Genomic DNA, 16633 nt, shown 5'->3' with positions numbered 1-16633 from the left:
GGTGTCCCAGTCCCTCGTGACCAGCTGTTTGGTGTTCCTGGTGACCAGCTGTTTGGTGTCCCAGTTCCTGGCGATCAGCTGTTTGGTGTCCCAGTTCCTGGCGATCAGCTGTTTGGTGTCCCAGTTCCTCGTGACCAGCTGTTTGGTGTCCCAGTTCCTGGCGATCAGCTGTTTGGTGTCCCAGTCCCTGGTGACCAGCTGTTTGGTGTCCCAGTTCCTTGTGACCAGCTGTTTGGTGTCCCAGTCCCTGGTGACCAGCTGTTTGGTGTCCCAGTCCCTCGTGACCAGCTGTTTGGTGTCCCAGTCCCTCGTGACCAGCTGTTTGGTGTCCCAGTCCCTCGTGACCAGCTGTTTGGTGTCCCAGTCCCTCATGACCAGCTGTTTGGTGTCCCAGTTCCTGGTGACCAGCTGTTTGATGTCCCAGTTCCTGGCGATCAGCTGTTTGGTGTCCCAGTTCCTGGCGATCAGCTGTTTGGTGTCCCAGTCCCTCGTGACCAGCTGTTTGGTGTCCCAGTCCCTCGTGACCAGCTGTTTGGTGTTCCAGTTCCTGGCGATCAGCTGTTTGGTGTCCCGGTTCCTGGCGATCAGCTGTTTGGTGTCCCAGTCCCTCGTGACCAGCTGTTTGGTATTCCAGTTCCTGGTGACCAGCTGTTTGGTGTCCCAGTCCCTCGTGACCAGCTGTTTGGTGTCCCAGTCCCTCGTGACCAGCTGTTTGGTGTCCCAGTCCCTCGTGACCAGCTGTTTGGTGTTCCAGTTCCTGGTGACCAGCTGTTTGGTGTCCCAGTTCTTGGCGATCAGCTGTTTTGTGTTCCAGTCCTTGGTGACCAGCTGTTTGGTGTCCCAGTCCCTCGTGACTAGCTGTTTGGTGTCCCAGTTCCTGGCGATCAGCTGTTTGGTGTCCCATTCTTTGGTGACCAGCTGTTTCGGGTTCCAGTCCTTGGTGACCAGCATCCTCTGATATATTTGCACCCTGATCCTGCAGAGCCCCTCCTGATTTTCTGCAGATGCCCTCGCTGTCTCTTTTCCTCTTGGTTCCCTGCAGGGGGTCACGTCCAGCAGCAGCTCCAGGCTGGTGGCTCCAGGTCACCCGAGGTGACTCTTGTTTTTGCGCACAGACATTTCTTAGTGGATTTAGCACATTCCTTCTATAACCCTCCTCCGTTTCCAGTAGTTATCTCCTGTCCAAACATCTTGTGCCTTCACCCTGATAATCCCCAGCGGTTTCCAAACTATCTGATCTAGGCCGTGCCAGGCTTGGTGACCTCCAGGCACGGTGCAGCTCTGCTGCTGGGTCGGCAATTCAAAGACCAGCTGGATGGAGGAGAAAAAAAGTCTGCCTGGGTCCTGTGCCAAAAACCATCCGGGACAGTGACATGAGCTGCCGAGCAGGCCAGCCGGGGGGCGCTGCCTCTGCACATGGAGCCGCTGTGCCCCCCAGATTACAAACAACAGAATAATGTGATACAAAGGAACAATGAGGGGTTGGGGACGATCATATTAAGGCCTGACCCAGATTCTGTGCGCCCATAGCCGCCAGATCTCCATCATCAGAGGACGACCGGCACCGAGTCATTGCCACATTACATGCAATGTAACATGTGATGATGGGGGTTGTAGTGCTGAACGCTTCTCATGTTGGGGCTAAACGCTGCAGACACTATCCCGCATGATCAGATTAGATACACAGCTCATGTGATGAATACAATGAAGAGTAACTTGTATTTTATCTCTTCAGGTCCATGGGAAATGTGTGTGCCAACATAACACCGCAGGGGATCACTGTGAAAAGTGCGCCCCAATGTACAATGATGTCCCATGGAGGCCTGGAGATGGGAAAACCGGAGCCCCCAACGAGTGCAAACGTAAGTGTGAAAAAAATACACAGGACAGATGCTGACGACACCAAACTATGTAGGATATTAAAATCTGACCTTGACATTACAAAACGATTGACTAGGATGACTGAATGGGCAAACACTCGGCAAATGAGATTTAATATAACTGTAAAGTAATGCACTGAGGGAAGGAGTAATCCTATAGCTACATATACATTAGATGGGAGAATACTCGGGACCACAGAACAGGAGAAGGACGGGGGACTCGGGATACAGGTAAGGCTACGTTCAGACTATCGTTGTGCGCCGCTGCGTCGGCGACACAACGCACGCAAAAACGCGGCAAAACGCACGCAAAAACGCTGCGTTTTGCGACGCGTGCGTCGTTTTTTGCCGAAAATCGGACGCAAGAAAAATACAACTTGTTGCGTTTTCTTGGTCCGACGCTTGCGGCAAAAAAGACGCATGCGTCGCAAAACGCAACAAACAAAAACGCATGCGTCCCCCATGTTAAACATAGGGGCGCATGACTCGTGCGTCGCCCGACGCTAACCCGACGCACACTAGCACAACGCTAGTCTGAACGTAGCCTAAGCTGAGCAGCAGCACTCAATGTCAAGCAGCAGCAGCAAAAGCAAACAAGATAAAGACTTTTGAGTTTTCATTGGCTGTAAGCCATAATCATCAACATTAACAGAAATAAACACGTGAAATAGATCACTCTGTGTGTAATGGCTCTATAAAATATATGGGTTTCACTTTTTGTATTGAAGAACTGAAATAAATTAACTTTTTGATGATGATCTAATGTGAGAAGCACCTGTAGATGGATATGAGATGGATGGATGGACAGATTGATGGCTACAGAGGAGCTTTCATGTCTTGGTTGTCGCTATGGTCTCCGGTAATATCTCGCCTTCCTCTACCGTCTCCACGTATAGGTTGTCGTTGTCACAATCACGCCGTCAGCTGTCACTTCGATCCTGGCATCTGGGTGTCCTCTGGAAAGAAAAGCGGAGGAGTTTGTGAAAACTGTCAGCACAACACTGAAGGGCACCGCTGCCAGAGATGCAGGGCGGGATATTACCGGGACCCCACTGAGCCCATCAGCTCCCCCCTGGTGTGCAAAGGTAAGTCCAGAAGAAGAGACGGGGCTACTTATCATACACCTAAACTCAGAGGCGTCCATGTTGTTACCTCCCCCCTTGTCTCTAGAGGGGGGACAACCTTCACTAGGTATGATGAGACACGGAGGTATTTATTGCAGACAGCCCCTTTAAAGGGAACCTGTCACCCCGAAAATCGCGGGTGAGGTAAGCCCACCGGCATCAGGGGCTTATCTACAGCATTCTGTAATGCATTCTGGAATGCTGTAGATAAGCCCCCGATGTTACCTGAAAAAGGAGAAAAAGACGTTATATTATACTCACCCAGGGGCGGTCCCGCTGCTGAACCGGTCGGATGGGGGTCTCCGGTCCGCTGCAGCGCCTCCCATCTTCATTACAAGACGTCCTCTTCTGATCTTCAGCCACGGCTCCGGCGCAGGCGTACTTTGCTCTGCCCTGTTGAGGGCAGACAAAGTACTGCAGTGCGCAGGCGCCGGGCCTCTGACCTTTCCGGCGCCTGCGCACTGCAGTACTTTGTCTGCCCTCAACAGGGCAGAGCAAAGTACGCCTGCGCCGGAGCCGTGGCTGAAGATCAGAAGAGGACGTCATGGAAAGAAGATAGGAGGCGCCACAGCGGACCAGAGACCCCCATCCGACCGGACCAGCCGTGGGACCGCCCCTGGGTGAGTATAATATAACGTCTTTTTATCCTTTTTCAGGTAACATCGGGGGCTTATCTACAGAATTACAGAATGCTGCAGATAAGCCCCTGATGCCGGTGGGCTTACCTCACCCGCGATTTTTGGGGTGACAGGTTCCCTTTAAGACACAAGCTTGATGAACGTGCGCCTTCATGCATTACTAAGCAACTTGTCTCAACATCTTGGGCTTTTTTTTAAAAAAAAGAAAGAAAATAGTCCATAAAAATGCACAAAACTGCCAATTTAGATGCCATGTACCCAGCGTATCAGACACAAAAGAAAGGGGGATAAAAGGCGGCCGTCCGCCCGACACACACCTGCCCTTCAGCTACAACATAACACCGGATTCCTGGGTTTTGATATAGTGTGATATGATTCATTTGGAGCTGGGATTTTCACTGAGAGCCGGGCATTACTCTTCACGGGGGCCGTAATGCCGGTCCATTGTTCGGTTAAGCCTCTGTCTCCTTCTGTGATACATCTGGGGCATTAGCAGTGCTCATTCAATTATATCTTGGCTCTTTTTTTTTTCTAGTCCCATAATCCGGTGTGCAAAGCACAGCTGTGAGCGGGCGAGGAGAAGCCCGTTCTATTTAAATAGCGGAATTCTGCTCAACCAACCTGATGCCAGGGTTCAGTTAAAGGGACGCAGCTTAAAATCTAGCTCCCCTGTAGTTATTGTGCAGTGGAATGCAACCTGTTGTAAAATTATATAATTACTGTAATAGCGCTCCTATATACAGGAATATAACTACTATAATACTGCTCCTATATACAGGAATATAACTACTATAATACTGCTACTATGTACAAGAATATAACTACTATAATACTGCTCCTATGTACAAGAATATAACTACTATAATACTGCCCCTATGTACAAGAATATAACTGCTATAATACTGCTCCTATGTACAAGAATATAACTCCTATAATACTGCTCCTATGTACAAGAATATAACTACTATAATACTGCTCCTATATACAGGAATATAACTACTATAATACTGCCCCCTATATACAGGAATATAACTACTATAATACTGCTACTATGTACAAGAATATAACTACTATAATACTGCTCCTATGTACAAGAATATAACTACTATAATACTGCCCCTATGTACAAGAATATAACTGCTATAATACTGCTCCTATGTACAAGAATATAACTCCTATAATACTGCTCCTATGTACAAGAATATAACTACTATAATACTGCTCCTATATACAGGAATATAACTACTATAATACTGCCCCCTATATACAGGAATATAACTACTATAATACTGCTACTATGTACAAGAATATAACTACTATAATACTGCCCCTATGTACAAGAATATAACTGCTATAATACTGCTCCTATGTACAAGAATATAACTCCTATAATACTGCTCCTATGTACAAGAATATAACTACTATAATACTGCTCCTATATACAGGAATATAACTACTATAATACTGCCCCCTATATACAGGAATATAACTACTATAATACTGCTACTATGTACAAGAATATAACTACTATAATACTGCTCCTATGTACAAGAATATAACTACTATAATACTGCCCCTATGTACAAGAATATAACTGCTATAATACTGCTCCTATGTACAAGAATATAACTCCTATAATACTGCTCCTATGTACAAGAATATAACTACTATAATACTGCTCCTATATACAGGAATATAACTACTATAATACTGCCCCCTATATACAGGAATATAACTACTATAATACTGCTACTATGTACAAGAATATAACTACTATAATACTGCTCCTATGTACAAGAATATAACTACTATAATACTGCCCCTATGTACAAGAATATAACTGCTATAATACTGCTCCTATGTACAAGAATATAACTGCTATAATACTGCTCCTATGTACAAGAATATAACTCCTATAATACTGCTCCTATGTACAAGAATATAACTACTATAATACTGCTCCTATATACAGGAATATAACTACTATAATACTGCCCCCTATATACAGGAATATAACTACTATAATACTGCCTCTATGTACAAGAATATAACTACTATAATACTGCCCCTATGTACAAGAATATAACTACTATAATACTGCCCCTATGTACAAGAATATAACTACTATAATACTGCCCCTATGTACAAGAATATAACTACTATAATACTGCCCCTATGTACAAGAATATAACTACTATAATACTGCCCCTATGTACAAGAATATAACTACTATAATACTGCCCCTATGTACAAGAATATAACTACTATAATACTGCCCCTATGTACAAGAATATAACTACTATAATACTGCTCCTATGTACAAGAATATAACTACTATAATACTGCCCCTATGTACAAGAATATAACTACTATAATACTGCCCCTATGTACAAGAATATAACTACTATAATACTGCCCCTATGTACAAGAATATAACTACTATAATACTGCTCCTATGTACAAGAATGTAACTACTATAATACTGCCCCTATGTACAAGAATATAACTACTATAATACTGCCCCTATGTACAAGAATATAACTACTATAATACTGCTCTGTTTTGTAGCAATATGTACTATAGCTCTCATCATCTTTATTATAGAATGTCCCTGTAATGTTATCGGCTCTGTAAATGAAACGCTGAACAAAAGTTGGAAGTGTAACCCCAAAACTGGTTTCTGTTACTGCAAACCCGGTGTGGCCGGTCCATACTGCGATCACTGCTTGACGGGATACTGGGGATTTGGAGACAATGGCTGCCGCCCATGTGACTGTGCGAGAGACTGTGACCCAGACACGGGGGAATGTCGCAACAGGTATCTTGTTGTTTTTTGTATAATTTGACAATATAACAATATTGCCGATTCCGCTGATGATGTCACCGATCGTTTTGCAGCAGTGACAATGAACATTATTTAAACATTCCTATTGGTGGACGGATTCCTGACATCATAGACCTGCCGACCAATGACAGTGAAGATGACTGGAAGTGGACGAGTGAACAGGGCTTTTCCGCGCTGCGACATCCAGGTAGCCGCCAATGAAAAGTAACAGTCTGAGGCTCCAAGTTACAAAAGATCTTCTCTTAAAGGGAAAACTCACAGTTAAATAACCGGGTATGAGTGTAGTGTCCACATGTAACCTGTCACCCAACTGTCCATCATTGCAACGTGTGTCTAGTTCTGCAGTGATATGTCCTATGCTTCAATAAAAAAGCATAGATCTTCAAAGCTGTACTGTCACTTTAAAAGATGATGGAAAGTGGCGGCACTATTTATACCATACTATAGATGTTGTAAACCGCTGGACCCAGCACTGCTGCCAGCCATGCTGTTACTTGTAGTCCCTCACACCTGCCAGGTCACAGATTGGCCCTGATAACCGAGTGGCCGACGTCTTGAATTCTTTTTTTCATGTACCTGGCACGTGACGTGCGTCCTCCAGAGAAGTGTGTGTGCAAGGAGCGGATGCTGGGGAGCATGACGGATTTCTGCCAGATGAAATATGCGTACGGTAAGTGGGAGATCGGATGTCACCGCGCCCTCCAGATCTTAACGATGGTAAAATACCATCTTGTACTTGATAAATCGTCAACATTTCTGACCCGAGAACATTGAAATGCCATATTTAATTCACCAGGAATATGAAAACGTTCTCAACATCTCATTATTGTCTTATACTCCATTCACACCCAAAGCTGCATTCACAATCCTGCAAGATGACATTTCTTCACTACACAATGAAGCGTCTGACCTAACAGCGGAGGCCTAGCTGTGTATCTGTCGCCTGATCTCCCACAATGCACTACTCTTCGGTAACCAGCAGAATTCTGAATGCAGCTTTGGATGTGAGTAGAGAAGAAAACACCATGTAACTTTGAAAGCATTTATATCTTTTTTTTTTTTTTTTTGTTTTCTTTGGCAGTCATAAAAGCAAGAATTTTGTCGGCACATGATAAAGGCACTCATGCAGAAGTGGTGGTGAAAGTGAGAAAAGTCCTCAAATCAGGGAAAGTGAAAATTGGTCGGAAAAACCGGAGCATCTATCCAGAATCATGGACCAATCGTGGCTGCACGTGCCCCATCCTTAACCCAGGTAGCATCAAAATATTAGAAACAGCAATGAAAATTATAAAATCTGGAATCCTGCATCCACCACTAGGGGGAGCTCCTTGTATAAAAAGAGGCATGATAATATTCTATACAGCCACAACTAGGGGAGCTCTCTTTATACAGATACATGACTAGATCCTGTCTGCAGCCACCACTAGGGGGAGCTCCCTGTATACAGAGATACATGATAAGATCCTGTCTGCAGCCACCACTAGGGGGAGCTCCCTGTATACAGAGATACATGATAAGATCCTGTCTGCAGACACCACTAGGGGGAGCTCCCTGTATACAGAGATACGTGATAAGATCCTGTCTGCAGCCACCACTAGGGGGAGCTCCCTGTATACAGAGATACATGATAAGATCCTGTCTGCAGCCACCACTAGGGGGAGCTCCCTGTATACAGAGATACATGATAAGATCCTGTCTGCAGCCACCACTAGGGGGAGCTCCCTGTATACAGAGATACATGATAAGATCCTGTCTGCAGCCACCACTAGGGGGAGCTCCCTGTATACAGAGATACATGATAAGATCCTGTCTGCAGACACCACTAGGGGGAGCTCCCTGTATACAGAGATACGTGATAAGATCCTGTCTGCAGCCACCACTAGGGGGAGCTCCCTGTATACAGAGATACATGATAAGATCTTGTCTGCAGACACCACTAGGGGGAGCTCCCTGTATACAGAGATACATGATAAGATCCTGTCTGCAGACACCACTAGGGGGAGCTCCCTGTATACAGAGATACATGATAAGATCTTGTCTGCAGACACTAGGGGGAGCTCCCTGTATACAGAGATACATGATAAGATCCTGTCTGCAGTCACCACTAGGGGGAGCTCCCTGTATAAAGAGATACATGATAAGATCCTGTCTGCAGTCACCACTAGGGGGGGGCTCCCTGTATACAGAGATACATGATAAGATCCTGTCTGCAGCCACCACTAGGGGGAGCTCCCTGTATACAGAGATACATGATAAGATCCTGTCTGCATACACCACTAGGGGGGCGCTCCCTGTATACAGAGATACATAAGATCCTGTCTGCAGTCACCACTAGGGGGAGCTCCCTGTATACAGAGATACATGATAAGATCCTGTCTGCAGACACCACTAGGGGGAGCTCCCTGTATACAGAGATACATGATAAGATCTTGTCTGCAGACACCACTAGGGGGAGCTCCCTGTATACAGAGATGCATGATAAGATCTTGTCTGCAGCCACCACTAGGGGGAGCTCCCTGTATACAGAGATACATGATAAGATCCTGTCTGCAGCCACCACTAGGGGGAGCTCCCTGTACACAGAGATGCATGATAAGATCCTGTCTGCAGCCACCACTAGGGGGAGCTCCCTGTATACAGAGATACATGATAAGATCCTGTCTGCAGTCACCACTAGGGGGAGCTCCCTGTATACAGAGATGCATAAGATCTTGTCTGCAGCCACCACTAGGGGGAGCTCCCTGTATACAGAGATACATGATAAGATCCTGTCTGCAGTCACCACTAGGGGGAGCTCCCTGTATACAGAGATACATGATAAGATCCTGTCTGCAGCCACCACTAGGGGGAGCTCTCTGTATACAGAGATACAGTACAGACCAAAAGTTTGGACACACCTTCTCATTTAAAGATTTTTCTGTATTTTCATGACTATGAAAATTGTAAATTCACACTGAAGGCATCAAAACTATGAATTAACACATGTGGAATTATATACTTAACAAAAAAGTGTGAAAAAACTGAAAATGTTTTATATTCTAGGTTCTTCCTTTTGCTTTGATGACTGCTTTGCCCACTCTTGGCATTCTCTTCATGAGCTTCAAGAGATAGTCACCAGAAATGGTTTTCACTTCACAGGTGTGCCCTGTCAGGTTTAATAAGTGGGATTTCTTGCCCTATAAATGGGGTTGGGACCATCAGTTGTGTTGTGCAGAAGTCTGGTGGATACACAGCTGATAGTCCTACTGAATATTAGAAATTTAGAATTTGTATTATGGCAAGAAAACAACAGCTAAGTAAAGAAAAATGAGTGGCCATCATTACTTTAAGAAATTAAGGTCAGTCAGTCTGGAAAATTGGGAAAACTTTGAAAGTGTCCCCAAGTGCAGTAGCAAAAACCATCAAGCGCTACAAAGAAACTGGCTCACATGAGGATTGCCCCAGGAAAGGAAGACCAAGAGTCACCTCTGCTTCTGAGGATAAGTTTATCCGAGTCACCAGCCTCAGAAATCGCAGGTTAACAGCAGCTCAGATTAGAGACCAGGTCTATGCCACACAGAGTTCTAGCAGCAGACACATCTCTACAACAACTGTTAAGAGGAGACTTTGTGCAGCAGCCTTCATGGTAAAATAGCTGCTAGGAAACCACTGCTAAGGACGGGCAACAAGCAGAAGAGACTTGTTTGGGCTAAAGAACACAAGGAATGGACATTAGACCAGTGGAAATCTGTGCTTTGGTCTGATGAGTCCAAATTTGAGATCTTTGGTTCCAACCACCGTGTCTTTGTGCGATGCAGAAAAGGTGAACGGATGGACTCTACATGCCTGGTTCCCACCGTGAAGCATGGAGGAGGAGGTGTGATGGTGTGGGGGGGCTTTGCTGGTGACACTGTTGGGGATTTATTAAAAATTGAAGACATACTGAACCAGCATGGCTACCACAGCATTTTGCAGCGGCATGCTATTCCATCCGGTTTGCGTTTAGTTGGACCATCATTTATTTTTCAACAGAACAATGACCCCAAACACACCTCCAGGCTGTGTAAGGGCTATTTGACCAAGAAGGAGAGTGATGGGATGCTACGCCCAGATGACCTGGCCCCCCACAGTCACCAGACCTGAACCCAATCGAGATGGTTTGGGGTGAGCTGGACCGCAGAGTGAAGGCAAAAGGGCCAACAAGTGCTAAGCATCTCTGGGAACTCCTTCAAGATTGTTGGAAGACCATTCCCGGTGACTACCTCCTGAAGCTCATCAAGAGAATGCCAAGAGTGTGCAAAGCAGTCATCAAAGCAAAAAGTGGCTACTTTGAAGAACCTAGAATATAAGACATAATTTCAGTTGTTTCACACTTTTTTGTTAAGTATATAATTCCATATATGTTAATTCATAGTTTTGATGCCTTCAGTGTGAATGTACAATTTTCATAGTCATGAAAATACAGAAAAATCTTTAAATTAGGTGTGTCCAAACTTTTGGTCTGTACTGTACATCACATCCTGTCGGCAGCTACCACTAGGGGGAGCTCCTTGTGTACAGAGATACATGATAAGATCGTGTCTGAAGCCACCACTAGGGGGAGCTCCCTGTATACAGAGATACATGATAAGATCCTGTCTGCAGTCACCACTAGGGGGAGCTCCCTGTATACAGAGATACATGATAAGATCCTGTCTGCAGCCACCACTAGGGGGAGCTCCCTGTATACAGAGATACATGATAAGACCCTGTCTGCAGTCACCACTAGGGGGAGCTCCCTGTATACAGAGACACATGATAAGATTCTGTCTGCAGCCTCCACTAGGGGGAGCTCCCTGTATACAGAGATACATAAGATCCTGTCTGCAGTCACCACTAGGGGGAGCTCCCTGTATACAGAGATACATGATAAGATCCTGTCTGCAGTCACCACTAGGGGGAGCTCCCTGTATACAGAGATACATGATAAGATCCTGTCTGCAGCCACCACTAGGGGGAGCTCCCTGTATACAGAGATACATGATAAGATCCTGTCTGCAGTCACCACTAGGGGGAGCTCCTTGTGAACAGAGATACATGATAGGATCCTGTCTGCATCCACCACTAGGGGGAGCTCCCTGTATACAGAGATACATAAGATCCTGTCTGCAGCCACCTTTAGGGGGAGCTCCATGTATAGGGAGATACATGATAAGATCCTGTCTGCAGCCACCACTAGGGGGAGCTCCCTGTATATAGAGATACATGATAACATCCTGTCATGTCACCACTAGGGGGAGCTCCCTGTATATAGAGATACATAACATCCTGTCACATAAGTCACCACTAGGGGGAGCTCCCTGTATACAGAGATACATGATAAGATCCTGTCTGCAGTCACCACTAGGGGGAGCTCCCTGTATACAGAGATATATGATAAGATCCTGTCTGCAGTCACCACTAGGGGGAGCTCCCTGTATACAGAGATACATGATAAGATCCTGTCTGCAGGCACCACTAGGGGGAGCTCCGTGTATATAGAGATACATAACATCCTGTCACATAAGTCACCACTAGGGGGAGCTCCCTGTATACAGAGATACATGATAAGATCCTGTCTGCAGTCACCACTAGGGGGAGCTCCCTGTATACAGAGATACATGATAAGATCCTGTCTGCAGTCACCACTAGGGGGAGCTCCCTGTATACAGAGATATATGATAAGATCCTGTCTGCAGGCACCACTAGGGGGAGCTCCGTGTATATAGATACATAACATCCTGTCACATAAGTCACCACTAGGGGGAGCTCCCTGTATACAGAGATACATGATAAGATCCTGTCTGCAGTCACCACTAGGGGGAGCTCCCTGTATACAGAGATATATGATAAGATCCTGTCTGCAGTCACCACTAGGGGGAGCTCCCTGTATACAGAGATACATGATAAGATCCTGTCTGCAGTCACCACTAGGGGGAGCTCCCTGCAGACAGAAGTATACTGATCCCATAATGAGTGTACCTACTCTAGTAGTGGGTGTAGGCAAAACGATTACATATATAATTCTGTGCATGCAGAAGATTTGGAGCTTTATTCCAGAATAAAGACCTGACAGAACACAGAGTTTCCTATGAGCTCATCCAAAGCTGAAAAGGATGTAGAATCTGGTGGGCACAGGGTCGTTCAGTACTTAAAGGGTCAGGACTGGCAGCCTTGCAGTAAATGGCAGCGTTTCAGTCTCTCCCAGAAATCGCTGATGGACACAGTGCCCTTTCTGTTCGGGACAGGTCTGGCCTCTTGGGGACACAAGATCAGTTGCTTCTGTCTCTTGTCCTAAAGTCTCATTCCACAAGTTGAACGGAATGAATCGGGCTGTTCATGTGCAGTTTTCGGACAGGTCAGCTCTCGGAGAACTGAAGGTGGCAGACCCTGGGCATAGTACGCCTACTTCTGATGGTTTATCCTGGTGCCAGATAGTTGGGGATTTTCCTGGATATCTACTAATACACTTTGGAGAACATTGAATTGTTAGTTTGTTAGAAGAGAGATGAAGCTGGAGATTCTACGGACTTCATCTATTGGAGGACCCAAAATGTCTGTACCTTAAAGGGAACCTGTCACCCCGTTTTTTGAGATTGAGCTATAAATACTGTTAAATAGGGCCTGCGCTGTGTGTTCCTATAGTGTATGTAGTGTACCCCGATTCCCCATGTATGCTGAGAAATAACTTACCAAAGTCGCCGTTTTCGCCTGTCAATCAGGCTGGTCAGGTCGGGAGGGCGTGGTGACATCGGTGGTTCTTCCTCAGCTTTACGTTGGTGGCGTAGTGGTGAAGACACAGCGCGCGATCTGCGCTGTAATCCCTTGCATCGGTGGGGGCGGCCATCTTCCTGGGGCCGCGCGTGCGCAGATCGAGTGCTCTGCTGCACTGGGCTTCAGGAAAATGGCCGCGGGATGCCGCGCGTGCGCATTAGAGATCGCGGCGGCCATTTTCCCAAAGCCGAGTTTGCATCTCGGCTTTGGGAAAATGGCCGCCGCGATCTCTAATGCGCACGCGCGGCATCCCGCGGCCATTTTCCTGAAGCCCCGTGCAGCTGAGCACTCGATCTGCGCACGCGCGGCCCCAGGAAGATGGCCGCCCCCACCGATGCAAGGGATTACAGCGCAGATCGCGCGCTGTGTCTTCACCACTACGCCACTACGCCACCAACGTAAAGCTGAGGAAGAACCACCGATGTCACCACGCCCTCCCGACCTGACCAGCCTGATTGACAGGCGAAAACGGCGACTTTGGTAAGTTATTTCTCAGCATACATGGGGAATCGGGGTACACTACATACACTATAGGAACACACAGCGCAGGCCCTATTTAACAGTATTTATAGCTCAATCTCAAAAAACGGGGTGACAGGTTCCCTTTAATTAGTTTAATGGGCACATGTAATACCTCATTTTCCCTGTGGAGGCGCTGCAGGCAAATGAATCACTTGCTGCTGGTTCCTTCCCAGATCTCATCTGATCACTGGGGATTATCTCTGTAATTATCCTTTATTTGGGGAGGACATCGAACAGAAGGGATTGTCCGACGCAGATTCTGCAATTTACTTTTGATAAATATCCTCCACGTTATCGAAATGTGGAAAAAAAAGTGATTTTCTTATAGTAACCAACCTGATTGCGTCTGCAATTTTCACATACAAACTTGCAAAATTAGCTATGGAATCTGATGGGTTGCGATTTATAGTCACGGCTTCACTTTTCGTTTGCAGCATCAATCGTTCTTTTCCTCCTTACCTCTCTAAGATCTCTGCTTGCTGCCGCTGAATGGGGATATTCCTGTGAATGACTAAAGATCAGATCTGTGTAAGGGTCCGTGCAGGTGACCAGATTTTTGGTCTGAGTGCGATCCGACAATACTTTGCATTGCCCTTGGACTAATGCTGATGTTAGCCTATGTGGCCGTACACGTCAGGTTTTTTTTTTCTCTGGGAAAAAATAAAAAATTGCAGCACGTACGACTTGCATCCGGTTTTCTCAGATCAAAGAAAATCCGCTTGTGTGACCCTGGCCTGAAACGGATTCACTAACAGCGGCTGCTATGTACAAGGGACATTTACTGAAAGTCTGAGTTTATTTTGAACTCCGATAATATCTTAATATTTACTTTATGTATGCAATAAAAAAACTAATCTTCATCCTCGGTCCAGATGTCCTGCACTCACCAAAAGGAGACGACCATTAGAATCCACACACTCAAACTGCGTAGACAGGATACAAATGTGACAAAACATCCGCTGTGAGAAGTTTGATGTCTGTGCAGATGTTACATTTCCATTCATTGTAAGTAAAGATGTGGAATAAAGCTGATACATTGTGTGCTGTCTTTCAGGTGTAGACTACCTAATAGCCGGACCCGAGGACACCCGGAATAACAAGCTGCTGGTCAATATGAACAGTCTGGTGAAGCCCTGGAAGGCCGCCTGGGCCAAGCAGGCCATCGACTTCCTCCGCTCCGGATGTAAATAGATCTCGGCGGACTTGATCCTTTTTCTTCTCTCTGGCAGTAGTGTAGATCTCCCTCCGTGCACAAGGAACTCCTAGGCCGAGCTTCCTCCTCCTCCGACGATCCCAGGACGCCTCCAGTGCTGCGATCGGCTGCTTGTACCCCACGTGACGGCTGCGGACGGATGTTTTATTACCAGGGAGTGCGCTGGATGTGGAGATCATGAAGATCGTACAATGGGGCACGGAGAAACCAGAAGGCAACCAAAGACCGACGTGGGCGGTGGACATTATGGAGTGCAGCGGTGACATAAGAGGGGCTGATAACAGTCACCTATGGATGGAAATATCTCCAGAGCCGAGATGGTGATCATGGGGGCAGGGCGGTGTCCCCCGAACATTATAGTCCACCTCTGCCCAACGTGAAATGGCTGATGACAGGGAGCAATAGCTGCTTTCTGCTGCACCATAAATGGGGTGGGGATAGCGGGTACAAACAACCGTGAATACAGGCTATGATTATTGTGGGCCTGATTCTGTCTGATTTGTATGAAGGGCAGCCAATCAAAATTCCCCATCCCTTGGGATTTTCTCACTATATCTTATGTATTCTGGCTATTCCAACCTTAGGATCTGTGCTCAGGTTCCTCCTCCTGTAAATTATAAATAGGCTTCAGGGTTTTTTGTGCACCCGATGGCGGTATTCACGGAGCACGGCTAAAACTCGCTTCTTTTGTACTTAACTGTAAATTAAAGTTATTTAAACATTTCTGACTGAAGGAGAGTGATTACCAAGTGACTAGCCCCAAATCACCGGAGGGACTTTGTGCTGCTCAGCCGGTGTATCTAATCTTATCGTGTGTGATGCAGCATCTCAGCAGACAGTGTCTAATCCGATGTGTGACACTGTCTGCTTAGCTGTGTATCTGATCCTTTTATGTGTGCCGAGACGTAGTATCTAATCCTACCATGTGTGGTACTGTGCTGAGCTGTGTATCTAATCTTACTACATGTGATACTGTCTGCAGTGCTGTATATCTATTATGTGTGGTACTGTCTGCTGAGATGCAGTATCAAATTCTACCATGTGTAATACACCCCCTGCCGTCTCCATCATGTACTGTTACTGGATTACACTAACACTGCAAATTAAATCTATATGACATTTTGAACTTTGTAAAAATCTTGTAAACCTCATGAATAACATTCTATTTTTTGCATAGTCCATCTCCAGAGCTGTATCCTTAATTCTGCTTCACAGCCAAGACTCCAAGTTAATACAATAAATGTATTAAGACAGTAGAGAAATATGAGCTGCTGATGTGTTTATAGCAGTGGTAGATTGTAACAAACACTCAGCTGTGAGACTCCTCTAAATATAAACTATAATGTTCCCATTCACTAACAGCAAACAGAAGTTTAAAAATGGTGAGTAGTTTGAACACAATGTTTTTAAGTTACAAATTTGATTATTAGTGATGAGCGAATATACTCGTTGCTCAGGTTTTCTAGAGCACGCTTGGGTGGTCTCCGAGTATTTATGACTGCTCGGACATTTAGTTTTCCTTGCCCCAGCTGCATGGTTTGCGGCTGCTAGCCAGCTTGATTACATGTGGGGATTCCCTAGCAACCAGGCAACCCCCACATGTACTCAGGCTGGCTAGTAACTGTACATCATGCTGCTGA

The 16633-nt window shown here is 45.9% G+C and overlaps 1 protein-coding gene across 1 annotated transcript in view; it reads left to right on the top strand.

Moving 5' to 3' along the window:
* Window positions 1-16115, top strand: part of LOC138647328 (netrin-4-like) — a 35270-nt gene extending 19155 nt beyond the window's left edge. Inside the window, exons 4-10 of the mRNA XM_069736257.1 lie at window positions 1736-1862; window positions 2777-2965; window positions 6247-6460; window positions 6541-6674; window positions 7089-7157; window positions 7569-7739; window positions 14835-16115. Of these exons, the coding sequence (XP_069592358.1) occupies window positions 1736-1862; window positions 2777-2965; window positions 6247-6460; window positions 6541-6674; window positions 7089-7157; window positions 7569-7739; window positions 14835-14971 (1041 nt within the window). The 3' untranslated portion in view covers window positions 14972-16115. The remainder of the gene's footprint in view (window positions 1-1735; window positions 1863-2776; window positions 2966-6246; window positions 6461-6540; window positions 6675-7088; window positions 7158-7568; window positions 7740-14834) is intronic.
* The last annotated feature ends 518 nt before the right edge of the window (window positions 16116-16633 follow it).

Source organism: Ranitomeya imitator, chromosome 8, assembly GCF_032444005.1.
Source record: "Ranitomeya imitator isolate aRanImi1 chromosome 8, aRanImi1.pri, whole genome shotgun sequence".
Lineage (NCBI taxonomy): Eukaryota > Metazoa > Chordata > Amphibia > Anura > Dendrobatidae > Ranitomeya > Ranitomeya imitator.
The sequence above is the reverse complement of the archived record's forward strand: the minus strand, read 5'-3'. Positions and strand labels throughout refer to the sequence as shown.